General features: G+C 45.1%; 1 protein-coding gene and 3 pseudogenes across 1 annotated transcript; 2 read left to right on the forward strand and 2 right to left on the reverse strand.

Annotated features, from left to right (window-relative positions):
* Positions 1 to 902: 902 nt before the first annotated feature.
* Positions 903 to 6,634, reverse strand: LOC136486554 (uncharacterized). The gene is made up of 13 exons (XM_066483468.1): positions 6,518 to 6,634; positions 6,371 to 6,406; positions 6,163 to 6,282; positions 5,993 to 6,084; positions 5,789 to 5,839; positions 4,966 to 5,288; positions 4,707 to 4,890; positions 4,501 to 4,620; positions 4,068 to 4,406; positions 3,291 to 3,995; positions 3,011 to 3,088; positions 1,442 to 1,482; positions 903 to 1,321 (listed from the first exon to the last, which is right to left on the reverse strand). Exons 3-10 carry the CDS (start codon positions 6,218 to 6,220, stop codon positions 3,858 to 3,860), a joined length of 1,305 nt encoding a protein of 434 aa, XP_066339565.1. The 5' UTR covers positions 6,221 to 6,282; positions 6,371 to 6,406; positions 6,518 to 6,634; the 3' UTR covers positions 903 to 1,321; positions 1,442 to 1,482; positions 3,011 to 3,088; positions 3,291 to 3,857.
* On the reverse strand, positions 6,372 to 11,976 carry LOC136486553 (uncharacterized; annotated as a pseudogene).
* A 6,321-nt stretch (positions 11,977 to 18,297) lies between these two features.
* Positions 18,298 to 25,565, forward strand: LOC136488523 (uncharacterized; annotated as a pseudogene).
* On the forward strand, positions 19,363 to 21,731 carry LOC136487192 (cyclin-B2-2-like; annotated as a pseudogene).
* Positions 25,566 to 26,938: the final 1,373 nt, after the last annotated feature.

Raw genomic sequence — 26,938 nt, forward strand, 5'->3', positions numbered from 1 at the left:
TTCTGGCACCGAAGATGAAGGACAAGGCTCAAATGAAGTTAAGGGTCCAGTTCGCAAAGAGCCTAACAATGAGTCACATGAAAACGACGACACATCTAAACCTAAAGCCAAGAAGAAGTTGTTGTTCTAGTTCATTTGTTGTTTAGCATTATTGATTTATGCATTATATTCAAATAAGCTGAGTAGTGAATTGTTTGTTTGTTTACCATGCTCACGTTGGTTCCACACTACCATCAAATGTTATCATTCTTGTCTTGGGCAATAGAATTTTTTTTCATTATTTGTAAAGAGGAGCACATGAATTTAGTCATTTTTGTATGTTTTGATGCACTTATATTGTTCCGAATGTAACAGTTCATGCAACCATTCATTTTTATCATGTCTTTTTTTTTGGTGCCGCTAACTACGCCAAGTACATAACAAGCTTGTAGCCATGATCGTGCGCAACATGTGGCCTCCGCACACCCCACTCCGCATGACCAGTGTAGGCGTCAAGTAGTTTATAGATTCGTCCGATTAAAAGCTGGAGTACAAGCCTGGAGCTCAACTGAACTGGGAATATGAAACCGGCAACTTTTTTGCACATGCATACATGCGCTTCCATACATGCATCAACTCACGAATAACCCAACATACAAAAATGTAATTCAAAAAATCTTCATATCTTCATGTGTACAACACCTCATGTCATAAGAATAGACAAGTCGTTTCTATGCAACCGACATTACATGGATCAAATATATACTGTCAAGTTACCAGAATGATTTAATAGAAAATTGTTATTGTTCATATTGTGCCTAAGTTTTAAACTAGGCCAGCTTCATCAACACTTTCATCATGACACCCATATACATTTTCAATCCACTTACTCACATTAGAGACGAAATTTCTTTGTTATTTGAAACACAATTTCATAATATGCATTTTCATTTCAAAAAAAATGAAAGGCATCAACAACCTTCCAGTTGTTCTCATTTAATTATGCAACTAAATTCAAAGCAACACAATGACACGCTTTCCACTTCTCATCCAACGTTCCATCTAGCTCCTGCCGCATCTTCAATCGAGATGGACAATTTTTTGGATCATGGTGTTGAAATCCGCATATAGCGCACAAGCCCCACACATCTTCATCCCATACATCATGCCAAGCCCGATTGTACCAATGCGTCTCATCGTACTGCTCCTCATCGGTGGGAAACCTTGCAGCCATATCTTCTTTTTCTTCCCTGCTGAGTGTCGAAGTCCCATATGCTGCTGCTGCTTGCATCTTCTCAAACCATGCTGGTCTACGTTTCATTTGTAATGGTAATTCCAAATCCTGCATGTATTAAACATATCAAAGTTGACAACACCCAATTTACCATGATCCTCGCCAAAGCTAAATTAAATGAGACAAATTGCACCATACAAAAATATATTATTCAATTAAACAACACACCTTTCCATCTTTGTATAAATCCATCATTTCCTTCCATGGGCCTGTGGAAGCAGCGCGAGTGCGAACAAGACGTTACAGAGTGCTTATAAAAAGGCATGAACAAGACCAAATGGTTGCCAAGGCGCCATGGTCGCCATTTATGTTGTTTGAGATCCAGGGTGATCCCTTTGACATTTTTATGTGGTTATGCAGCCCCTGTGCACGGGAAGACATCACTCTCAGTGAATACTATGCTTGGGGCCTCCACACAGCTTTGTTTTGGTTTCTGGTCGCCATTCTATTTAGGTTGGGTTGCTGTGCAGTACAAGTCTCCATGGCCTTGTCCACTTGTACTGTCCAGGCAGAGTAGCGGAAGCATGGTGCAAATCTTCATGTGGCCAATCCTTATGCATGAGATTTCAGGTGCTAATATGGATCATTTTCTAGTTTTAATTCAGGATAAGGGCCAATTGTTCACTCTTGATGCAATTTTTCCCTAGCTTTTCAGTGGCCTTTTTGTTTTCCTAAATTTCAATGGATGCAGCAAGAAGCATATGCTATCTGTTATGCTGATAATGCCCAATCATATTCTATCCTGCATAGTCCTAAATGAGCTAGGGCTGGGTGGTAATGTATTATCTTTGAATCTAGTGGCATGTCCTTGTGGCCATCATGGGTGCAGGGAGTCAAACAAAACCAACCATGGCCGACACCTGACGAACTAAGGTCGAAGAGTTGTGATGCTGAGTTACAGCCTACACCATGGCCGTCTTTCAACTTGGTTGAGAGGTGCTCTGTCAGGTGTTACACAAGACGGTGATAACTGATAGCAGAGTGGAGACTCCATGTGCTCAGTCAGGAAGAAAGGCAGCGAGAGTGTAGTGGGAATTGTGGGCAGTGTGTGCAAGGTATAGGTTTCCTAAAGCAATGTTGTGCTGCCCATGTTCTGGGGATGACAACAGTTAATAACAGTAGAAGTTGCTGCAACTTCTTTGATGGAGTGTCAACTTCTTTGATGGTGTCATTATTTCAGCTCCAGACATTATTAGTTGATGTATTACTTGTGCAGCTGAAAGTACTATCCATGATCCATTGTTGCTTGGTGCCACTAGAAGCTAGCAGTCTGATAAATTGTTTCAGTTTGTGAGAGATACTACACTTGCAATAGCCATAAGCAGATATAAGTAAATGCATGAGTGGCAACAGTCGAAAGCTATGATTTGGTGCCGAATGAATATGGTACCTACTACTAAAAAGCGGTCGACCATAGCAAGCTAGCAGGGCCTTCATATAATTCAATAATTCAACATACACCAATTTGAGTAAGATTCAACTGCCAAATAGCTAATAAACCTGTAATTTTAAACAACAATTATCAGCTTTGGGATTCAAGAGCATATGAGCATCAGGTGCTCAGACATGCAATTGTCAAAAGAACACCACAATGATTAACAGTAAGAAACCTTAAATCTATAATATGAACAAGTGCATACATAGATCAAGATAGATAAATCATAAAAACAATACAAAATTTATGACTGGTGGAGATAGTGATAAGTCCAAAAAAGTGTAGAGCATTGTCCAGCATACCATTTTCATGCTATCGGCATGCCACTGTTGCTGATGGAGTGCAGAAGAAGAAGACGTCTCATACTGGTGGAAAGCTAACTAAAATAACAAAAATCAGAAATAACTAGTGTTAATGGTTTCGAAGCTACAGCCGCCATAAACTAAATGTGTAAAATTGGAAAATTAGCAAGGCAGAAAAAGAAGTTAATTTCCAAAGGAATCAAATGCAATATTTATACTCTTGTAAATCTTCAACCATAATTAAGCACACAAACAAATCAGTAGAAGTAGAAGAAACTACCTATGTGAGTAATCATGGGGAGTAGATGGAGGATGCTTTGATGGCGAGCGCCTGAGATCTGCATAAAAAACAAAGAGTGAGAAAAGAGGATAAATAAGTTCTCCTAGCCTCTGTATTAGCTGAATGGATTACAATTAAACAGGATTCCATCCATTTTTTTTTGATGCATCAAACCTGATAAGCACAACATAGCATGTATATTGTTTTGATGCTTCTAAATTTACAAAAGCTGCTGATATGAACAAAAAGGCAAGACAGAACTACTCAATGCCTTGCTCAAAAGCTACATAGTGTAATGCAGTGTCCAAAAGTGTGACCAGCTAATTTTGTTGCATCTAAAATAACTTGGCTTCATCCTTAGAGTTTCCTGTTGCTTCTTCACTTGCCACCTTGGTCGTCTTGATCTCCTTATCTGCTGCTGCCCAACCAGGCTTGGAATTAGTTGCGGATGAACTTCTCTTCTTGGAAAAGTGATGTTGGACAAAATAAATGCACATTCTGGGAGTGGACCTTGAGGCTGTGAAGGATTACAATGACGAGCATCTTCAGGAATAAAGCTGCCTTCCACTAATAAAAGAGAGGATGGAAAGAAGGATGGAACTCTCCAATACGGAATTGAAGAAGCTCAGGAGGAGCATGGACTTTGTTGGCAGTATGAAAGGCTAGATATTGTAGCATTTCTGCCCTCATCTCCTTTGATCGATCCTGCAAGGAAAAAAGGTTAGATAGAACAAAAAATAAAATGAGGGATATATTAAGAAGAAAAAGGATTCGTACCGGATCTATAGTAGTTTGCAGAGAACCATGGCCCTCACCGTCATAGAACTCAATAAACTTCATGGAGAATATGCCAGAGTCGCATATATTATTTTGAAATGGAACCCGAATTGGTACACGTCTCCAGTTTGCAAATTGGGGGAATTTGCGGGGTGCAGCTAAAGATAGTGCAGCACAAAGGCGTTCCATGAGTATTTGGCCCATAGGTGAATGATATGTATCCCATGTGACCTCATTGTTAGAAGTATAGTTCATTGAGTCTAGGACATCGACACGGGATTGGCCAAGATTGATACAATATACAGACCAGTGACTAAGATGAGAAACCGGAAGAAATATCTGCAAGATGTGTATACAAAAGAAATACGATTTTAGCAGTATACTACTGGGATGAAAGCAAGAAAGAAAAAAAATGTACTCGTGATACACATACCATCTTTGCCTTTTGTAAGTCAGTCGTGGGGAGGCATCGCTTGATAGTTTCTAGTACAATTTCCTGGCTGCACTGAGGCTGAGTTTTGTGAATACTGAAGGAGTCTGACTTAAGAATATCCTGTACAGTATGATTGGATTGTTATCAATGTTGTAATCAAAAAATAAAATTTGAAATGATTAGTTTGAAAAATGAGGGAGACGTACCGAGACAAGAGGTTGTAGGAATATTCTGAACCCATGGCATTCAGGACGAACATTAAAGTCATCTTCAGCTATGCATTTGACAAATGCATCCATGAACACAGGGTCTATGAATTTCCCAATACCAAAGGAAAGTGTAATATCTCGGCCAGTCAATGACTCTGTCCCAAAGTGCATCAAAGTTTTCCTGAATGGAATTCAATAAGCATTCTGGAGTATGGAAGGAAAAGAATAAAAGCTTGAAAATGAAATCAGAATGAACCTTTTCAATGGAGAGTCATCTGCACAAAGGAAGGCATGCATACGCAAAGAAAACTGTAAATTGGGTGGAGGACGAGACAAAATGCCATGCTTGAAGGGTGAATAAAATTTGGATGGCTTCTTGGTTAGTCTCTTTCCAGGAAACTTGAACATAGGCAGATCATCTAGAATCGGCCACTTTAATGCAGAAGTGGTGTCTTTTCCGATTGTTTTGTTACTGCATGCTTCAGGAAGTTCAGGAGCATAAGGAGAGTTATGCTCAGAACGGGAATGGTGGGAGGCAGATGAAGTAGGAATAGTTTCAGTATAAGAGAAGCCTTGTGGCTAAAAGAAGAAAAAAAAGATAAGATAAGATTCTTGATCAGTATAATATAAAACTTGAAATAAAAGACTTTAGATTTATTGAGAGAACAAGAAGCTAAGTCAGTAAAATAGCAATGAAATAATAGTGTGCATGTTAAAAATCAAAAGAGGGGCTGACATTGAAATTGGAATTGAGACATCCATGACTAACTGAATAACAAATAGGAAAATGAAATAAGGTATGGTGGACAAATAATTGAATGTTCAAATAAAAACAGTAGAATAGTATTAGAAAATTGTTGTACAAGTTCAGAATCAAACGAAGGGTGCTGTCGACATTGACATGTCAATGAAAATGACTGTGCACTAAATACAAGACAAAAGGTATCCCTTTTCAGATGAATCAGAAAACCAGTGACTTGTGGCAGTAAAATGTTATCTAGCAGCATACAAGATGGTGCCAAAAACACAAGCATGTATACAAAACTAATGTTATTGAATTAACAGATAGGTGCACTTACATGAATAATTCGGCCTCTATGTAAAGGAGGATCATTTTGTACCAACTCAGTCTACCAATAAGAGAAAAATCAGGAAATTAGAAACAGATGCCACCTCAGGAATATTGAAACTAAGGAAATGATAGATGCTGTATAAATGTAATTTAGTTGTTAATTTAAAAATAAGGGTGGAATGAGTTTTGGAATAACGTTAGATGGACTAACATCTGTACGCCTGGTCACAATAGACGATGATTGTTGATGGCCTGATCGGTCCATTGTTGACAGAAAAAGTGGGGAATAATCGAACCCATAGGCTGAAAGTACATAGGATGAAAAATAGCAGACATAAAATTGAGGGAAAAACTATGAAACAAAAAGAAAAGCATGGTAACCGTGTGGAGAAGGTGTTGGGCTGCCGTTTTCCGAGGTGGTGCTTCGAACTGGAGCCATAATCGGAGTGTGAACTGGACTGTTAGGATGAACAGTAGGATCATTTGTGACAATGAAGGAACCTGTGTGGACGAAAAGGAAATAAAATATATAATTTCAGTTTGCTGTAAGAACTAAATTGTAAACATGAAAAGGAGGCCGTGGACATACCTGAGGTGGGAAAAGAGTTAGGAGCATGTGAGAAAACTGAAGTATCAGTCAAGAGAAATCATAATAAAGGATAGTAAAAAGTGATGCAGTTAGCACAATGGAACAATAGTCGAAAATATGAGGAAAAACAAACTATGAGGGGTGCACCAGAAACATCTTTTGAAGAGGTGTACAACGGTGCAGTTGATGGACGAGGTAAGTCCTCAGAAATGTGAGGGGTGAAACTACACAATGAACAGGGGAGCCAAATGGGCCTGTCGGTGAAGTGGGGTTAAATGAACTAGGACCTACAAATGTAGAAGACATGAAACATAACGAAAATGACATAACAAAACAAATAGAAATAGCAAAGAATGGAGATAAAAAAGCATGCAATCGGGGAAGTAGACAATACCTGGAGTGTTGCGAACGGGTGATTGTTCATCAATCTGACTCCAAAGTAAAGTACCAGCAGAAACAAAGCTACCATGAGAATAAATCTCATGACCTGGGCATAAATGGAAAAATTGTGTGACTATATTTGATACGTAGCAATAAGACACAGGGTGAGATAACAAATCTATCAACTAAAGCAAGAGTTTGCCTGGCATTGAAGGCGGGGTACAATGGGCTGATTGACGGGTACCATGATCGTTGCGTGTATGCATTGTCCTAGAAGTGTCACCTGGAATGTTGGTGTCCCAGGTTTGTGATGCCACGAGTTCATGAATGAATGGACGACATTGATCAGCTAACCGAAACTGGGCTCTCACAATGTTTGCAATAGAATTCTCAATGGACCTTTTGTTCTGAGAGAGTGTGTGATCAAACTCAAAAAAGAAACCCCGTACTCTGTCTCTATGCGAGCCAGTCAGATCATCTAGCGGCTCAAATAACAAATCCAGGAGGCGTGGGATGTCTAAATTGGGTATTACTGCCGCAGGAACATTTATGTTATGACAGGGAGCACCACGGACATCTGCAGCAGCATAGCAGGTGGTACTCCATGGCTTGAACTGTTAGAGATAGCATTGAAGTGAAGAAAACAAGCTTCTTAATAATATGGTTGTAAAAAAGAAAAGGAATATAACAAATAAGATAGCTGACTCACAGGTTGGACACCAAAAGCATGTGCACCCTGAGTGGTTATAGTTGTATCAGCAACAGTTAAGCGATCTATTAGAGCATTATCATAAAAGGTGAGGCGTGGAGTCGAAGTCCGGTCCACCAATGAGACAGGGTGGTCAATGTTGTCGAGATAGTATACCTGTTGACAAAAAAGAAGGGGTGAAAAAAATTGGCACAACCATACATTGTTAGGTGGTAGGAAAGCTGAAAAAAATAAATAAAAAGATGGATGGATGAAAAGAAATTTACTAGCAGGAAAATGGCACAGCCATATATGTTTTGAGTGAGTTGATTTTTGTCACGATCGTGCCAGCTGCAAGCAGCTATCTGGAGATCATTGAATACAGCTTGGGACCAGTCAACAACTCCGAACAGTTGGTGATCCATTGTCCTCTTGATGTCAACTGAACCAATGGTGTTACTGCTGCTGGGAAGTAGAAACCTGTTGCAAAGTATCATGAAGAAGCATCTCTTCATGAAGGGGTTCACATTTCCCTTTAAGATCTCTTGTTGCAGGTTTGATATATGTATGTCACAATCTTCAGTGAGACTTTGGTTAAGATCAGAGATAAGCTGCTAGCGAAATATGATACCTTCCTTCCATGAGTATTGCTTGAAGGTTTCACTACGTATAGGCAAACCAAGAACCATGCTAATTATTTGTGGCGTGATTGGAAGGACCTTGCCTGCACCAATCCTAATTAGCATACGATCAGGGTCAGTGTGGTCTAATAGCCAGGTTAGCAGATTCTTGTTCTCTAGAGCATCGATCTTCATTCTCAGCAAATGACCAAACCCATCAGCTTCAATAGCAGCATATTGCTGTGGGTTCAACAAGTTAGTGGTGAAAATAACATCTCTGGGATTACACCGAACATTTACAATGGAAGAACGGCTGGTAGCTCTCTTTTTCCTTTGTCTTGCCTAGGACAAATAACAAGAATTTTAGAAATGGTAAGGACAAGAATGGATAAAAAAGAAGAGACTCAGAATTCTGAGAAGCACTGTAGAAATGATAAACTGATGCATGGGTAGTCGAGAAGAAGACAGATTTCTAAAAAAAACTAATAATTGGGGAAAGGGATGTAGGAATGATAAACTAATGCAGGGGTAGTGTAGTTGAAATTTTTTTTGTAGGGGTAGTAGAAAGCAAAACAGATATAGAAAAGTAGAGATTTGGCAACAAAGACATGATAGTAGATTTGTGGTATATTGAAGGAAAAAACAAACTAGTGGTACATACGAAGAGGAGCTTTAGAATGATAACTCTTATGAAAAGAAAGTGCAGAAGTAAATAAATGGTATACACCTCTGTACATGCACCGGTCGACAATCCTGCTCGTGTTTGCCTAGTTTTCCTCGGACCAACATCCTTAGATTTGTCGATGTGTGAGGATGAACGGGTGTTGGGAATGGGCATGAAGTCGTCGTCATCACTGTCGTGACCAGCTGCAGAAGGCAACACATGCTCCGGTCGAATATGATGCTCAAACCTAAAAAAAGGCCACGAACAGATAAACTTTAACAACAGACTAAGAATTAACATTAATCGGTGATTCTCGGAAATAAATAGAATTATAATAAATTGAAACACATATGAACCTCTCCTGCGAACTCTCAAAAACCACCCTCTTAAGGTTACACGGGACCCTATCCACAGTACGCTGAGCAGCATGAGTCCTACAAACAAATAGAAAAAAATGATCCATGAACTTTTGGGAAAAAAATAAAACCAGGGGTATGGTTAAATAGGAGATAGAAGGAGATTTTTGTGTAGGATGTTAGTACAGAATATACAAATTGGAAGAGTACACTGATATGCCTCGGACGATTATGATTGGTGGGAAATTTGGTACACAAGATTGTAAGAAAACAATACCTTCTCTGAGAGTGGTCACGGGAAGTAGGTGCTACCGCAGGGGTCTTAGAAGGGGAATGCCTTGCATCAGAATACCAAAAGGACCAGACAAGGAAAATAATAAACAACAAAGGTAGATGATTTTAAAGAATAGAAAAATCTTGTGAGCTTTCAGAACAAGATGAAAAGTGTTAATTAACACAAGGACAAGCTGAAGTGGAATGAAAAGAATAATGGAAATTCAAGATAGCAAAATTTAAAATCCATGAATATTAAATTATTCTCTAATTATGTGTACATACATCAGATCATATAAATATAAATAAAAAAATCATAAACAAGATTAGATAAGCTGTAAATGAATATATGTAATATTATCTAGTCATTTGTAAAATACTAACTCCATATTGCAACAGATTAAAATTATAGTACATCCATTCCCTTTGCAACTCTATTTGGTGGAGGTGATGCAGAGGTTGTACCAGGAGAGGAGGGTAATCTCTCGTCTTGTCGCAAAGGGACCTCATACCTAAATGGTCAATGATCACATTAGCATCATCGTACAGAAAAAAGCAGGTACAACACATGAAAAAGGCCACTAAAATAAAAAAAAAGCATGTACTGACCGTTGTTGAGTGCTCTCAAATACAAGCCTTTTTGGGTTGTCAGGCATCTTATCAACTAGCTCCAACCGGAATCTGAAGACATTGAGTCAGAATCTAATTAGAATACTGCACTCATATAGTCTACAACTTAAAATTACAAACTCAATCCACATAACAATGTAGTTGCAAATGCTGACTCAATGTGAATGTCTAAAATAAGATAAGTAAAACATAATGGGGAAATGATAAAAAGAACCTTTTAGTTGACGAACCAGGGCCTTTTCCGGCATGGGCATCCTCTGCAAATGCAGAATAAATAGAATTGATTTATGAAACTATAATCACGCCATAAGTAAAAACATACGTGTATGATCTAAAAAACACAATGCAAAGCTGAATCAATGTGTATGGTTGTAAGAAACCAATTAGATCATCGCATAATGAATTAGTGAAGTTCAACAGGATGTTCAAGAATTATATCTGCATAATGCTTACCAAAACTAAAATAAAAAGGAAAATAAAAAATGAAATGGAAACACATTAATCATTCTTTAACAAATAGTAACCATATCAGAGAATCTAAATAGTCAAGCAAATTTGACAATACCTTAATGGGGCATCAAAGCGAGATGCATGAATAAGGAGGGTAAAGGAAACCTGAGGGACCGGGCGGCTCCATCCAAAATGATGCAAGCTCGGCAATCAACGTGTGTGTTCGGTGGCACAGCGCTGTGGGACGGCGTGGCGGGAGGCACGGCGGATAGATGGCCAGCGGCGCAGCAGCGGTGGTACGGAGAGGGAGCGACGGGCGGTGCCGGCAGAGGGAGGGAAGGAGACCGAGTGGACGGGAGAGGGAGCTGAAACTTAATATAGAAAAATCATGTTGGGAGAAAAATTAAATATCATAGTTAAAGGACATGCTATTAACATGTACTAGAAACCAAGAAACAAAGATACCTTGCGTGTATAGAAACCTATTGAAGCCACAAATCACATTTCAAGCCACGAATCTTTTGTTGCAAAAAAAACATTGTAATTAGCCAGATGAAATTTGCAAGATCAAATCTTTTAGTTCAATAGACTGAGCAAATTTATCAACAAGCATAAATAATACATAATAAGTCAACACATGTGTCAAGTGCACAAAAGCATTCTACCATACAGAGAGCTGAAAGAGCAACAGCTGGCCGTGGCTAAGTGATGAAAAAACTCTATATAACATGAATGCTAGAATTTGAATGCAATGGAGCTGCTGCTCTCTTGAAGAAAAAGAACGGATATAATAAGGCTCCAGATGGTATGCAAATGATCATATTGATTTGATGAGTCAATAGTAGGAGACAAACATCCCAATAGCTATTGGCGTCGTCGACATTGGGGAAGCTGGTGACCGACTGCTGGCTGCTGCAAAATCCATAGGGCACATCGTGAATGCAGCAAAAACTTGGTCCTCTCATGCGTCAACTTGATCACTGACCCATAGGTTATCTATCCACAAATGGGCTAAACAGTCATATCACCCGTCCAATTTACTAAGCACGACGGTGGTGAGGAAATCAGTTAAGCACGAAGTCCACCGTTCCCCAATCCGAAACGAGCAACACTTCCAAATCCCGCACAAACACAAAAATTAAAACACAGATGAGGAGGTGCAAAGGCGAGGCCGCTCACCTCGACGACGGTGTCCGGGTCGGCGGCGTAGGACTGCGCAGGCGTAGCCTCGGGTAGGACGAGGACGAGGTAGAGCGGAAGCGCGAGTGCAACTGACGCGATGGTTGTTGCCAGCAGCAGCGATCGTCGCCGGAAGGGCAAGACACCTCCTGCTCCTTCGGGGCCACGTCCGCGGTCCGCCTCGCCGCGACGCCTGATCCGCTCGCGGGCGAGGGCGATGGCGAGAAGGTGCTGGAGGAGGAGCTGGCGCTGAGAGCTGCCGCCGCCGAGATCCGAAACACCAAACCGGTGAGGCGAGGGGCGGGGGCAGCGCCAGTGCCGGCTGGATTAGGTGCGGTTCAGATGCGGATTGGAAACAACTGCAAAATAACGTGGGCGGCTGGCCAGGAGCTCGGCAAGGAAAAAAAAAAGGCTGGGCTGGGCCTGGGAGGCTGAACGAAAGGGTGGGTCTGATAGCATGTACGGTGGCGGTGCTGGGTATATATATATATATATATATATATATATATATATATATATATATATATATATATATATATATATATATATATATATATATATATATATATATATATATATACACTCTCTCTCTTAGAAACTATCAATTCCACTCGATAGAAGTGTGAAATGAGAGGACTGAAGCAAGCTAGTCATAAAGTATAATGGTACGACAACTGTAGGTAAGGGTGTAGGGACATAATTTTAGCCATTTCTAATATTTATTTATCTCCAACTTGCTTGTCGTTATTATCACTCTGATTGGGATAGTCTCAAGTTGTCCTTCCGGTCGAGCACGTACTGAGTGGATCCCATCGACCATGAAACAAATTTTATAGAGAAAACAAAAGGACTGGAGTTAGTCGTCGTAAAAATAATGTGACAAGAGTGGACGGATGTGCATTAACAAAAGGACTGGAGCTAGTCGTACAAATAAGCAAACAAAAGGGTTTGGACGTTTGGTTTATGTAGGATGACTTCCACTGCTATGGAGCGCCCTGTGCACAACTGCACATGGCAAGCATGTGGGCTGGCGCAATAAAAAAACAATATACTAACATTTAATTAACTACTCCATCCGTTCCAAAATAAATATTGCTATGGTATCCGTGTCGATCAAATTCTTTCTAGTTTGAGCAGGTTTATAGAAAATATTTGTAACATTTGTATTTTTAAATAAGTTTATTATGAAGTAGATTCAACGATTTATCTAGTGATACTAATTATGTCGGGTACTGTAAAAAGGGGTCCCAAAGCGAAAACCGAAAAAATCGCTTAGACCCTGTCAAAATCAAAGCTAAGACACAACTATTGGCTAATCCCTGGCCTTGTCCGAGGCTACCGGCTCTCCGCCTCACTCGAGGCCTCGCACGAAAGGCCTCGGATGGCCTACCGACTCTCCGCCTCGCTCGAGGCCTCGCACGAAAGGCCTCGGACAGGAAACCGATTCTCCGTCTCGCTCGAGGCCCCACGCGTCAGGCCTCGGACGGGGCATCAATTCTCCGTCTCGCTCGAGACCCCACGCGTAAGGCCTCGGACGGGGCATCAATTCTCCGTCTCGCTCGAGGCCCCGCGCGTGAGGCCTCGGACGCGGTATCAATTCTCCGTCCGGCTCGAGGCCGGCTCGGCAACAGCCCCGTCGCCTCCGCCTCGATCGATTTCCCTGACAAACCGTCACGTCCAACTGACACGACCAATCACTCCCGCGATGTCAGCCGGATGACGGCTCGACACAATGGAGTGGACGACGAGACGGGAAGTCGCATCAACACCAGGCCGTCTGGGACGGGACGGGGTAGGGGTTACCGACCGCTGCGCTCGGTACTGTGCTACCTAAACCCCTGCTTCAGGAACAACGCGACGTGGGGAGTCAGGTCCGGGTCACTATAGCCTCGGAATCAGCGTACAGGACCAACTGCTCCCTCCAAGCTTCGACAATCCACTTCAGGGTCTCGGCAGCCTCGGGATTCGCGCCCGCTGAGCCCCCACGATGGCTCGGCCTTGGCACCAACTGAGCCTCGGCTCTTCACACTGTCAACGCACAGCAACCGGCACATCGTCCGCCATGCCCTGCGTCAAGCTATCACTGGAGCTCCCACGTCGCACAGGATCGGGTGTGACCGGCGCGTTGCACCAGTGCATTAAGGACATGACCACTCCATCAACCATGCCGCCATAGTGACAGGCTATAGGGCTCGGACATGCCGCCTTTGTTCGCACGACGCTACGTAGCAACCCTATGGATCACCCCTGCCCCCCCCCCCTTCAACTATAAAAGGGAGAGACCGGGGCCGTTTTTAGAGGAGAGACGAACAAGCACGAACACGGACAGACAAACTCACTCACTCACGCGCAAGCGACACTCTGTAACACGCACGCTTCCCCGCTGCCTGAGATCAACATCTCAAGCAATTCACACCACTCCACGCAGAGACTTGAGACTAGCTCCCTCTCTCACCCTGCTTGTAACCCCCTACTACAAGCACTTCGGTGCAAGGAATACAAGATCGATCTCTCAGACTGGACGTAGGGCACCTCTTGCCTGAAACAGTATAAACCTTGTGTCTCTTTGCATCACCATCCGGAATTAGGAGCACGCAGTATATTTTTACTAGTTGGTTGAGGGCCTGCCGGTCCAAAACACCAATAAATTATGTAATGTAAATATTAATATTTTCTTATATATAGTCAAAGTGAAAAGCGTTTGACTTCTTGAGAAGCGAGAACAATATTTATTTTGGTACAGTACTTGTTTGTTTAAGGATTTGTGGAAGGTTCGATGCGTGCCAAGGCCTTTGTGCCCAGATATACCTTAGGTGGTCAGTTGTGCGTATCTTTAGTGGGTGTTTGGTTCCTCATTCTAAATTTTAGTCGCTGTTCCATAAAATGTTTGGACACATGTATAGAGTATTAAATATAGACTAACTATGAAACTAATTGTACAACTTGCAACTAATTTACGAGCCGAATCTTTTAAGCCTAATTAGTCCATGATTTGACAATGTGGTGCTACCATAAACATGTGCTAATGACGGATTAATTAGGTTTAAAAATTCATCTATTAAAGTACCGATGGATTATGTAATTTCTTTTTTTATTAGTATCCGAACCCCCCATACAACATCCTTATTTGACATCTTCTAAATTTTAGTCACTGGATTCAAACACCCTCCTACTCAGGGATAGCTTTGTTTTGTTTGTCAGGACTGTTCACACTTGGGCGGTATCTGTAGCACCGAACCGATGGATGCGGCGCGCATGCAGCACATGCACGAGAGCTATTTAATTTGCAAGTGCTGTGGCGACCTAGAGAGGCTACAACTCTGCTCAGTCACGGACGTTACATCGACGAACGTTGCAGATTGTGATTGGTTTTCCTCTCTTTCAATATGTTTTTGGTTGGTTTCAGTTAGAGCTTATCAGTCAGCTAATAGGCCCCGTTCACTTGTCTTAAAAATGGCTTGTTCGGCTTCTTTTTTCAGCCAGAACAGTGTTTTTCTCTCACAACAATTCAGCCAGAACAGTGTTTTCAGCCAAGTTTCAGACCAGCGAACGGGGCCATAGTATTTTTCATTCATAATAAACCAGCACCAGCTAGTCTTATCAGCCCAGAAACCAACCAGCGAACAGACTTTTTGTTTTTATGAGACCGGAGTGAGTCCACATGGCAAGCCTGTGGGCTAGCTGGCGCAATCAAAATATAATAATCATGTTTAGTTAATCACATGGCAGGAAGATTCGCTGTTCGCTTGTCTGAATTCTGGAGGAATCTGGATGGTTTGGAGGAATGCTGGAGGAATTTGTGAGAGAAAAACACTGTTCCGGATGAAAAAATAAACGGATCAAGCCGGGTTTAAGGGCACGCGAACGGGTGGAAAGGACCATGAGAGTATTATATATAGAAGACAAAAGACCCAAGTTAGTCATATACAAATGATGCCATTACAACAACTATAAAAATCAGCAGTGTAACAATGTTAATAACCATACCAAGCTTCTTGATTATCATCATATTTGACGCACTCCACATTTGTCCATTTGGTATGGTACACTAAACTTTGTTCTCTTTTTTCTTGTGCCACGCACTAATCTTAATTTGTTCTTGGAGAAGTACATATAAGGAGTGATTTGCCAAATTCTTTCTAGAACTAACGAGTTTTACATTGCAAGTAGTTAGAAAATGCAATCACCATGGTTGTACTATTTTTCAAGTATGTAAAAGTAGCGTAACCACCAAAAAGAAGCCCCGTAGATTGTTAACTAGTTAACCCCAGTCTAATATGACTGAGGGGACTTCTAAAAACTACATACTCTCTCTGTTTCGGTTACATGTTTTTTTAAGTTTTGTAGTAAAACCAAAGTCCTCTAACTTTCACAAATTAGTGTACCAGTTTCTACAAACATCAAATTAATTTCACTTTATCCACCATTGAATATGAGTTTGTAGTGCAATTGATTGGTATTGTAGATGTTAATGTATTTTTCTATATAAACTTGGTCAAATTGAGAGAAGTTTAAATTAAGAAAAAATTAAACTAGAAGCCGTATAGTAGCAAGTCATCCAATGTACGCCTCCTTAAATTACTGTCCAATTCAAGGTCCAATTAATAATAGTTATAATCCTTTACGTCAGTGCATGCATTGAGAGTGCTTGTACGTGTCATAATATAAACCATCATGCATATGACATGATGTACAAGAATAAATATAAAAGCATCACACCATTACAAAAGTTTCAAAAACTTAAACATGCATGCTCCTTATGTAGATACTTGCTTATGTGTTGGGCAAATGATGCCTTTCCTCTGGAAATTTCCCCAGCTACCTCCACTAGTACAGAAAAAAGTTGTACTCCCGGTTGGAAAACACCTTCAGTCCCGGTTTTCCAACAAGGAGCATGAATCCGGGACTAAAAGGTCCCTCCTTTAGTCCCGGTTTCTCGCCCGGGACTAAAGGTCCACCACCTTTGGTCCCGGTTGGTAATACCAACCGGGGCTAAAGAGGCCTCCTGGTCTGGCCACGTGGGCCGGCCCTTTAGTCTCGGTTGGTATTACCAACCGGGACTAAAGATTTTTTTTTCTTTTTTTTGTTTCTATTTTCAATTGATGATTCGTTTTGGTATTACCAACCCGGACTTCCAAAAACCGTCGCTGGCCATGCGAACAACTACTAGCAAACACACTGTGGGTTGCGAGTTCATCGCTGCAGCCGGAATCCATTGATGCATCCCCCGCACAAAGAATTGACCAATCTGCATAGAAGGATTAGCGCAAAGAATTAACCAATCTCCCCATAAAAAATGAATAATCTTTCTTGTTCTTCCCATTAAATGTTTCATTCATTCATGCAACCGCAACAAGAATATAAAGAAAAAATACATTACTCTGACAAAGTTTCAAAGTTTTGGCCAACAAGATTAGGAATTTTACTGGTGTACTCACCTCACTTATCCAAGCACGACTTCAAGGCTCCATGGGGCTTTGTCTTCCTGACTTTCCGCAAGCGCTGCATGCATGGACTCCGTGAGAGCGACCACAGCGCACATCACCTGGCCGAAAATAGCCAGATCCACTACACCTAGAGTGCCGCTGCCGCAAGAGCTTGCGCCATGAACTCGCTGGAGACGCAGCTCCTAGGCCCGCGTGACGCCACCGCCGCACGGCCGGTGCGCCGCAAGCCGGCGTGCAGCCGTCATCGCAGCTCGGCTCGCACAATGGCGCACAACTTGGAAAAGGAGATCCGGTGGATTGGAGATTGAAGAGAGAGAGTGAAGACTGAAGAGAGGATGAGATGCAGCACTGGCATGAGGATGTTGAGAAGATAAGGATGAAGAAGAGGAGAGAGAAACTGTTGGAGGCGGTAAAATTTTTGCCAAGGAAAATTTTGGAAGTCCCACGTTCAACATAAACTGTTGGAGACAGCAATCAGGACTAAAGGTCCCTTTCTAGTCCCGGACGGAGTCTCCAGCCGGGAGTAGACTTTTACTCCCGGTTGGAGGGACCAACCGGGAGTAAAAGTTAACCTTTAGTCCCGGTTGGTAGCTCCAACTGAGACTAAAGGTCCCATGCAGTAAAAGCCTGCCGCAGTAGCCGTTGGGCAGGGACCTTTAGTCTCGGTTGGAGCTACCAACCGGGACTAAAGGTTTCTCTAGGCTCGGGCACGAAAAATACCTGGACTAAAGTCAAATTTCGAAGTGGATCAAAAGTCGTTTCTCTACTAGTGCTCACTACTACAGATTCGACATTCACTGCCAGCTTCATCAATGTCGGTTTTCACAGAACCGGCAGTGATGACTCTTCACTGCCGATTCTGACCTTCAAAATCAGAAAATGATTGGAGGTGGTCCAAAACCGGCGGTGAATGTCCACATCAAATGCCTAGTTAAGTTTCTTTGTTTATAAAAGCTGGGCTGATGCCTTGAGTTGAAAAAAAAACAAGTCTTGTTAAAAAAAAAAATAGAGGCATGTACATCTTACAAAAGAGCGGCACATGCACTCAAGAAGAAGTAGCACAACACGGCAAGCACAGCTAGCTAGCTCGGACCTCGCACGGAGCACATGTGAGAGAAGCCGTCATCCAATTCCACCTAGTAGTATAGAGAGGGGAGGAATGCAGCTAAATAATAGGCATCAATGTCCCGATCGAAACGGCAAACAGCACAAGAGAGTTGAGAGCGAGTTTGAGAGGCCATGAGCTTCTCAGCAGCCGTGCAATGGTGGGAGGACTGGCAGCTGTGGCTACTCGTCCTGGCCAGCCTCTTCTTCCAGTACTTCCTCTTTGCCCACTACGTGAAAAACGGTTTGTAGCAACGGGACAATTTTTTTTTAGGAGCGGCTGGTGATGGAGCCGCCCCTACAGTGACGTGCTCAGGATCCACGAGACCAGCCGTCCCTACAAATGAAACAGCAAGGGAGGCTGGTGATACGAGCCACCCCTACAAATGGGTAGGATTTGTAGGGGCGGCTCACTCATCAGCCGCCCCCGGTGTTTCTATTTGTAGGGGCGACTGGTGATTGAGCCTTCCCTACAAATGCCCCACGTACAGTCGTTAAGTCACGCATCCAAAATATCTACTGCCCTCCTCTCTCTCTGTCTCGATTCCCTCTCTCTCTCCCTCTCCTCCGAGCCCCTCCGTCTCTCCCCCACGACGCCCCTCCCTCTCCCCCATGCGGTGACGGGACCTCCCTCTCCAGCGGAGGCGCACGACGTCGCACCCCCCTCTTCTCTGCACGGCGGCACTCGGCGGTGCACCCTAGGGTGGCAGGGGTTCTGGGGCGCGGTCTCCCGGCGGTCGCGTGGGGCTCGGTGCCCTCCTCCAGTGCCGGTAGTCGCGCGGGGGGCTGTCCCCCTCCTCCTACGCCGACGGCGCGCGGGACCCTGTCCCCTCCCCCCAGCGGAGGCACGATGGCGGAGCTCGGTGCCGTGGCCTCCCATCGAGCTCCAGCGGTGGGGGGACTTAGTGGCGCGGTCCCCTTCACCTTCTCCCCTCCGGCGCGCTATTGGAGGCCGCATGAAGCACATGGTGGCGGCCACCACCAGATCCGGTGAGGATGAGCTCAATTCGGCGAGGACCAGCCTAGATCCGAGTGGCCACCACCAGATTCGGTGAGGAGAAGCCTGATCCGACGAGGACGAGCCTGGATCTGGCAAGCGGGTGCGACGGCGAGGATGAGCTCGATGTGGGTCACGGGGAGGCAATACTATGAGCGTCGAGCGCTCTAGTGCCGTGGGAGCTCACCTGAGCAGCGCTTGCCATGGACACCTGTGGCCGGTCGCTCGTCCAGGCGGCACTGTTGTCCAACGCCCAGCGCATTCGACCGAGTCGAGCAGGAGCACCCAGCGCCGTACATTTGCAGGAGCACCCAGGTATGCCGTCCGACTAAGCTATTTGGCTATATGTAATTGGGTCTGATCTAATTGCAAGTTTTAAGTGTATAAATGTATTATGCTTACCAATTTTAAGTGTATAAATCTATACTGCTATTATTTCACGTGTTGTTGTAATGAGTTCCAAATAATACAGGCTTGCCAATCAAAATGGATTGCTTTCTCTTGTACTTTCACCTATTGATATATACTGCTATTATTTAGCTTGCTGTTAGTTTTAACAGTTCATGCCAAACCCCAGAAATATGTTAGTTTTAACAGTTCATCCTTTTTTACTTTGAATACTTCACAGCATTTATTTATCATGCAAAAGCATATATGTATAATAATAAACTCAAGAAAAAGGTTGTGTAAAGAACAAATGATGGATTACTTATTTAAATGAACAACATCTCAACACCTTGGTACAACATGATGATCTCCTCTGTGGGCTAACTCTGTTTACTTTGTACTTGCATGAATGAACTCTGCATAAATTGTTGTGATTAAGGTTACATGGTTTGGTTTGTCAACCTCTAATGAGTATTGCAGCTACTGATATATCACAGTAGGGTCTAGGTCTTGTAAAAACATCATCCTATTCATTCATGTACTGTTAGTTGGGTCTGTTTGTAAATTCCGTAGTTGGCGTTTTGCTTCTGTCTTTCTCCAATCAGGAATCTCCCAATTTGATTGGTGTTCAGTCTTGCAATAGTTGAAGGGAAGATTCTAGGTAGTGTTTTAGCTTTTGCTTGTATATCTCTTTCACTTCATCTAATATCTACTATGATCAAACAAGTGGTGAAAAATTGAAAAATTTTAATCTATGTACTCTGGAGTTGATGTGGTTAAACCTGAAACTCCTCCTACTCGTTCTTTTGAGACTAGTTTCAGTACTGTCAAATTAGAACAGATGCTAGAATGGTTTTGCTTGCCGCTTCATGTTAGTTGGAATTAAGGGTTTCAGCATGGCATGCATGCCAAATCTGGTGCATTCAGGTGATTTCCGATCAGATTAAGTTTGCCACACACCTGCAGATATGGAAAGCACAAAAATGACTGATGACATTCCCTTGCCTATGCTGTCGGAGATGGATGAAATGGTAAATTGACATTACTTAGCCCTTGGTAAGCATAATAGATTGGTCTATTTGGTAATTGTCATTAATACAAGTCATTTCAGATGAGCTCTGAACTGAAAGAGATCGAGAAGGAAGATATTGAGGAGGCAGCACCCGATATTGACAGTTGTGATGCAGGAAACTCCCTGGCTGTGGTTGACTATGTAGATGAAATTTACAGATTTTACAGGAAAACTAAGGTAGAACTCTGATCTTGAACCTGAAGATATTTGCAATTACCATGTTGTTGGCATTTGTAATCTGATTGCAACACTTGTACAAAGGGTGCAAGCTGTGTCCCTACAAATTACATGTCAAGCCAAACCGATATAAATGAGAAGATGCGTGGCATTCTAATTGACTGGCTGATAGAGGTGGGGATTTTAAGCAAACGTCTAAAGCTTTCGATTTAGTATTATTCATATGCTCTGTAAGACCTTAAAATTCCACGTTTTATTTCTTTTTTCAATGCAGGTACACTACACATTAGAGCTGTTGGAGGAGACCCTTTTCGTAACTGTGAACATCATAGATAGATTCTTGGCACGTGAAACTATGGTGCGGAAGAAGCTTCAGATAGTTGGTGTAACTGCTATATTGCTCGCGTGCAAGTATGAAGAAGTGAGCGTATCGGTGGTTGAGGATCTGATCTTAATCTGTGATCGCGCCTACACAAGGGCTGATATTCTTGAAATGGTAAAAAATATGCTGCATGTTGATTTTAGTGCAAAAAAAACAGATAACTGACATTGAAATCTCTGCAGGAGAGGAGGATAGTGAACACACTTAATTTCAATATGTCGGTGCCGACTCCATACTGTTTCATGAGAAGGTTTCTAAAGGCAGCACAATCTGAGAAGAAGGTAAGATACTAATACATACTCCTGTTTTTGTGATCAATAAATCATGTAAGCTATATGTTTGCTATACAAGTACATAAACCCTGACAAAATCTTTATACTACTGGACAGCTCGAACTCCTGTCTTTCTTCATGATCGAGCTGAGTCTTGTCGAATACGAGATGCTCTAGTTCTGCCCGTCTATGCTAGCAGTTGCTGCCATCTACATAGCTCAATGCACCATGCTTGCTTGGTCTTTTTGTGATATAGATATATGTTTTGTTGTCATAATATGAGTCTGTTTGTTATTATTGTGATTCTTGTGCTATAGAAGATGTTTAGAAACTTTTGGCTAAACAATCTTGTTTGGGCCACAATATTACAGTCAAGTTTGCTAGGATACTTGATCATATATTTTACTCGTCACATAATGATTTGGGGGAGCACGTGTTGGTAATTTGAATTTTTTTGATGAAAAAATACACTGTAGGGGCGGTTAGTACTGTAGCCGCACCTACAAATCGATTTGTAGAGGCGCCTGGTGTTATCAGCCGCCCCTATAAATCGATTTGTAGAGACGGTCTGGGAACCGCCTCTACAAATGCATGATTCATAGAGACAATATGGTAGGGGCGACTGGCCGAACCGCCTCTACACCTCTACAAATGCCCATTAGCTGCTCCTGAAAATCATATCTGATGTAGTGGCCGCCGCCGTCGTCCGCAAGCTCGACATCCCGCACTGGTTCAGGGCCCTCATCTGGCTGGCCTACCACTACCAAGGCGGCGACATCGGCGACATCGGCGACGTCGTGGCGATCTACGCCCTGGCAACCCTCTTCATCTGCCACAAGGAGGAGGCGCTGGCCACGAACCCGGCCGGCCAGCGCCCACCTGGAGACGCTGTGGGCGCCCATCCTGCTGCTGCACCTCGGCGGCCAGGACGATCTTTCAGTCAAATTAATATTTTACTCAAAATATATATCTAGTGGGTAAATAAAGGTATTTTAGAGTGCTGCTACTGGTGGTATGGTACCAATGCAAGAGGTTACTTAGGGTCTCTTTGGCACGGCTTATGCCGGCTTCGGCTTTATCTATTTTGCGCAAATCGAGGTACTATAGCGTGAAGCCGTTTTGTAAGCCGGGGTTAAAATGAACTAGAAGCCAAGAAAAACCAGTTTTTCTGGCTTCACCGGCTTTGACTTCACCGGTGAAGCCGTTTTGGATAAGCCGTGCCAAAGGAGGCTTTAGCTTAGTATAGTTTGAGTGTACTGGTCAATGAGAGTGGATAAACTTCACTCATTAGCTTCCGTCTTTTTACTCTTGACGAAAACATAGCTTAAAGGGGGGGAAATTCTCTGAACCAGTGGATTTAGATAATTCACTTATGCATAGAGGATTCTGTCCAGCATGTGATTAGCGAAATCACCAGGCGGAAGGACGGGACGGGACGGGACGTGAGTGAGATTGGCGGAACCAAACCGTGCTGCACAGTCCTCTCTGTGTACGTGATGCAGAGAATTTTTTTGCGCTTAAAGGAGTAGTAGTGTGATCTGTGATGGTGGTGGGGGGCTTAACCGTTCCTGTCCCGTCCGCGCCGACCCGCTGTCCCTGTTTCTCCGCCGCAGCCACGCAACATCCCTGCAACCTCTGCCACCACCTGAAGTCCCCTGCCTCATGGTCGCACCCATAGCTAGCCTCCTCACAGCCGCGCTTGCCGCCTCCACCGCCACCAGCCGTCACTACGATCCCTCACGCAGCTCTGCTCAGGATCTGCAAGCATGTCACCTATCCTCCGCCTACCCCCTTAGGTGAGGCGGTGCCCCTCCAACAAGCGTTTAAGCGCGCCTAGGCGAGCGCCTAATTATAGTGCCTTGTGGAACACGGTTTATGACTCACATTTGCCTATGCATGCATGTGCCTGATCACCATCGCCATCTACGTTTTCCGCAAGTCATGGTGGTCAGGTGACATGATCCTACTGCGAGCAGCAATCCTGCTCTTCGTCCCCGGGATCCTCAAGTGCCTGGAGAAACCATGGGCTCTCAAGAACGCGACGGTGGCGAGCATCATGAACTCCTCCGATTCACGGCTGGAAGAAGGAGAAGGAGAAGGACATCAACTCGCAGGAGAAGTACGTGCAGGCCGCAGCCGAGACCGTCGCCAACCCGGTGACCCAGCCAGTGGAGGACGATTTGGCCGACCAGTCGTACCACCTCTTCGTGGACCGCGGCGACCCCTACTCCATCCGGCTCCGGAACCTGGGGCTCGTGGCGCCGCGCTCCGCGAGAGCCGAGTCGGCCGACGTGCACGACCTGCTGCGCGCCGCCGTCGCGCTGGTGACGCTCATGGTCATCGGGCTGTTCCAGAGGAGGCACCGTAGCGCGTACGACCGCGCCGACGTCGTCGTCACCAACGTCCAGCTCGGCTGCACCGCCGCGCTGGAGTTCGTCTCGGCGTGCCTAGTGCTGGCGTCGGGCCTGCCGCGGCCCGACGACAAGCTCGCCTAGTACAACCTCGTCGGCTACCTCGCCCGCAACGAGAAGCACCCGTGGTTCTGGGCGCTCGCCCGCCTGCTGGGAGCCAGGGTCCTCCTGGACCGGCTCTGCTGCACGACGCCGCCCCAGCCGTCCGTCGGCATGACCAGGCTCGTCTACGACCACGTCGCCGGTGGGTGGAAGGATTACATATCAAAATCTTTGTAAAAGTGCGACGATGCCGCTGGCGAACGCACTCCAACCGACGGTGTGGGAGCCTACCGGCGGTTCAACGACAGCCGCGGCCAGTGGACTCTGCAGAGGGAGGGATGCCGCGACCGCGATCGGATTCGGAAGGCCATCGAGGAGAGCCTGCGGATGCCCTTCCATGAGAGCATCCTGCTCTGGCACCTCACCACGGAGTTCTGCTACTTCGACCACGTGGACACCGGCCACGACGCCACCCGCCACAGCAGGATGGTGTCCAAACTACATGGCGTACCTGCTGTTCGTCGAGCCGGAGATGCTGATCCCCAGTGCCAGGAGCAAGCTCTTTAGGGCAACCTACCACAAGCTCAGGAAGATGCTCAAGCCGCCGTTAGAGGATGAGCTAGCGGAGGCGGAGCTAGAGCCGACGGAGAAGAAAGCGCCTCCACCAAGGTCCGAGAACGAGATGGTGCGGAAGGTGATCCAGAAGGTGAAAAGCACCATCGGTCTCGGCTCGGAAAATGTTGTTCACAAAGCCTGGGCGGTCGCCAACGAGCTGAAGGAATTTGCCAAGGAGAAGAAAAAGGAGTTCATCGAGAAGTGGAAATTAAGGGCGGTCATGCGTTCTGCCAATGAGAAGGCAGACCAACTCATCAACGACGTCGATAACAACAACAAGGCAGACCAATTCACTCTCACTGAGGGAGGCAAGAAGACTTTCAAGGAGATGGCAGTGGAGTTCATCATGGAGGCAAAGAACTTCATCAGCGATGCTGAGAAGTGCATCAGCGAGGAGAAAAAAAAGAAGCAAACGAAGGAGGAGGAGAAGATTACGAACCTCTTGGAATCTGCCAAGAAGATGGCAGAGGAGTTCATCAAGGAAGAGGAGAAGACGGTGGAAGCGGTCAAGGAGTTCACCAAGAAGGTTGAGGAGGTCATCGAGCAGGTGGGAGAGGAGGAGAAGCTCTTGGAATACGACGGGAACAAAGCACAGGAGTTCATCAAGAACGAGGAAAATAAGGCAGTGGAGCTCATCAAGATGGGACAAAAGGAGGCAGAGGAAATGAGCTCGAAGGCCATGGAGGAAGAGAAGGAGAAGGAGATCGAGAAAGAAGAGGAGAGGAAGAAAAAGCAAATGCTGGACGATTTCTCTAGGAGTGCACAGGCGGTCATCAAGGAGATCAACGATCACTTGGAAGAGGAGACGAAGAAGCAAAAGCTGCTCACGAAGCTCATGGATAGGAATCTTATGACCAAAGAGGAGGAGCTGCTCAAGATTCGAGCAAGAGAGCACGCGGATGATAAGATGTGGGCAGTGATCCAGGGTGCGTGGGTGGAGATGCTCTGCTTCTCCGCTGGCAGGTGCCGCACTACCGGAATGCCCAGGTTTCCCGTGTGTCCACAGCTCACGGCGAAGCCCAAAAAACACTCGGCAAAACCTTTGTAGAGTGTTGCACTCGGCAAACAGCACTCAACGTACACAAAGTCGGCAAACGTTTCTTTACCGAGTGTTTTTTATCAGGCACTCGGCAAAGACTTTGTCGAGTGCTAAAACAGACACTCAACAAATACTTTTTGAAAAATATATTAAAAAAAACCACCGCCGTCCGCCCGCGGCTCCTCCCCCCCGCCGCCACCACCACGCCCGCCACCTGCGGCTGAGGCGAGGAGCCGGCCGGCAGGGCGTGGTCCTGGCCCGCTCGTAGCTTACCCACCGCGGCAGTGGCCAGCTCGCTGCCTGTCCGTGTCCGACACATAGGGGGAGGGAGCAGCAGCTTGTAGCGGCGGCTTCTGCAGGTCCGGGAGGAGCGGCTGCTGCCGGACCCGAAGAAGAGAATAGCGAGGAGATGACGGCGCGGCTACGGATCTCTAGGCACGACAGCGGCGACTGACATCGAGGCGGGTTGGCTTCCTGGTGGTGGCGGCGGCTCCGGCCTAGAGCAGACGCGTGCGCTCGCCATATGGTTCGGGGCAGGCATGCTCCAGGTCGATGCCGACTCCGACGTGCGCGTCGCGATGTGGGAGGAGGGCGCGCTGCCGCCTGCGAGCTACGCCTCGCCGCCCGTCTCCTCCGCCACCGTGCAGATCCACCTGCCGGCCACGCTTGGCTGCCCCTGGCCGTGGTCGCGCCGGCCGCGCCCGCCATGAGAGGAGGGGAGGGGGCGACACCGGGAGAGGGAGAAAGGGGGCGCCGGGAGAGGGATGGGTGGGGGTGGCGCCGACGGTAGAGGGAGGGGCACGGGCAGGAGAGGGAGGGAGGGGAGGGGGGGGGGGGGCGGCGCCGGGAGAGGGAGGGGAGGCCCGTGGGAGGGAGGGGAGGCCCGTGGTAAAGACACCCACGGATGAGGACATGGACGACCCCGTCGGTGAACACAACGTTTGATCACTTTGATGGACGGACAGAACAGCGCGCTGATGAGTGATTAGCCGTCCGTGGAGATTGCATGGTCTCCTGTTTCTGGTTGCCCTTGATTTGTGCACGAATTTTCGTTTCCTCAGTCGGTCTGTCTCAGGGATGTGTGCTAAGTGTCGTCGTTTGTGTGGCCTGACACTAATCGTGTTCTGTAAATCATATAAAGCTATATACACAGGCCCGTTAGGTTTGCTTGTGCAAGTTACATTCAATAATGCGTATATGTGTCCATCTGAGTTAATTATGTCATTATGTGTTAACTAAAAGGTTCAAATGTTTTAATTACTACTGTATATAGTACGTTCTTCCCGTTGTTATCAATTCTTTTATTTTGTCCTTGGATTCAAATGGAAAATTCTTGACAGTACATGGATCACATTTTAGGATGCAAGTTTTACCTTCCTTGC

The sequence above is a fragment of the Miscanthus floridulus genome, chromosome 10 (assembly GCF_019320115.1).
Source record: "Miscanthus floridulus cultivar M001 chromosome 10, ASM1932011v1, whole genome shotgun sequence".
In the NCBI taxonomy this organism is placed as follows: domain Eukaryota; kingdom Viridiplantae; phylum Streptophyta; class Magnoliopsida; order Poales; family Poaceae; genus Miscanthus; species Miscanthus floridulus.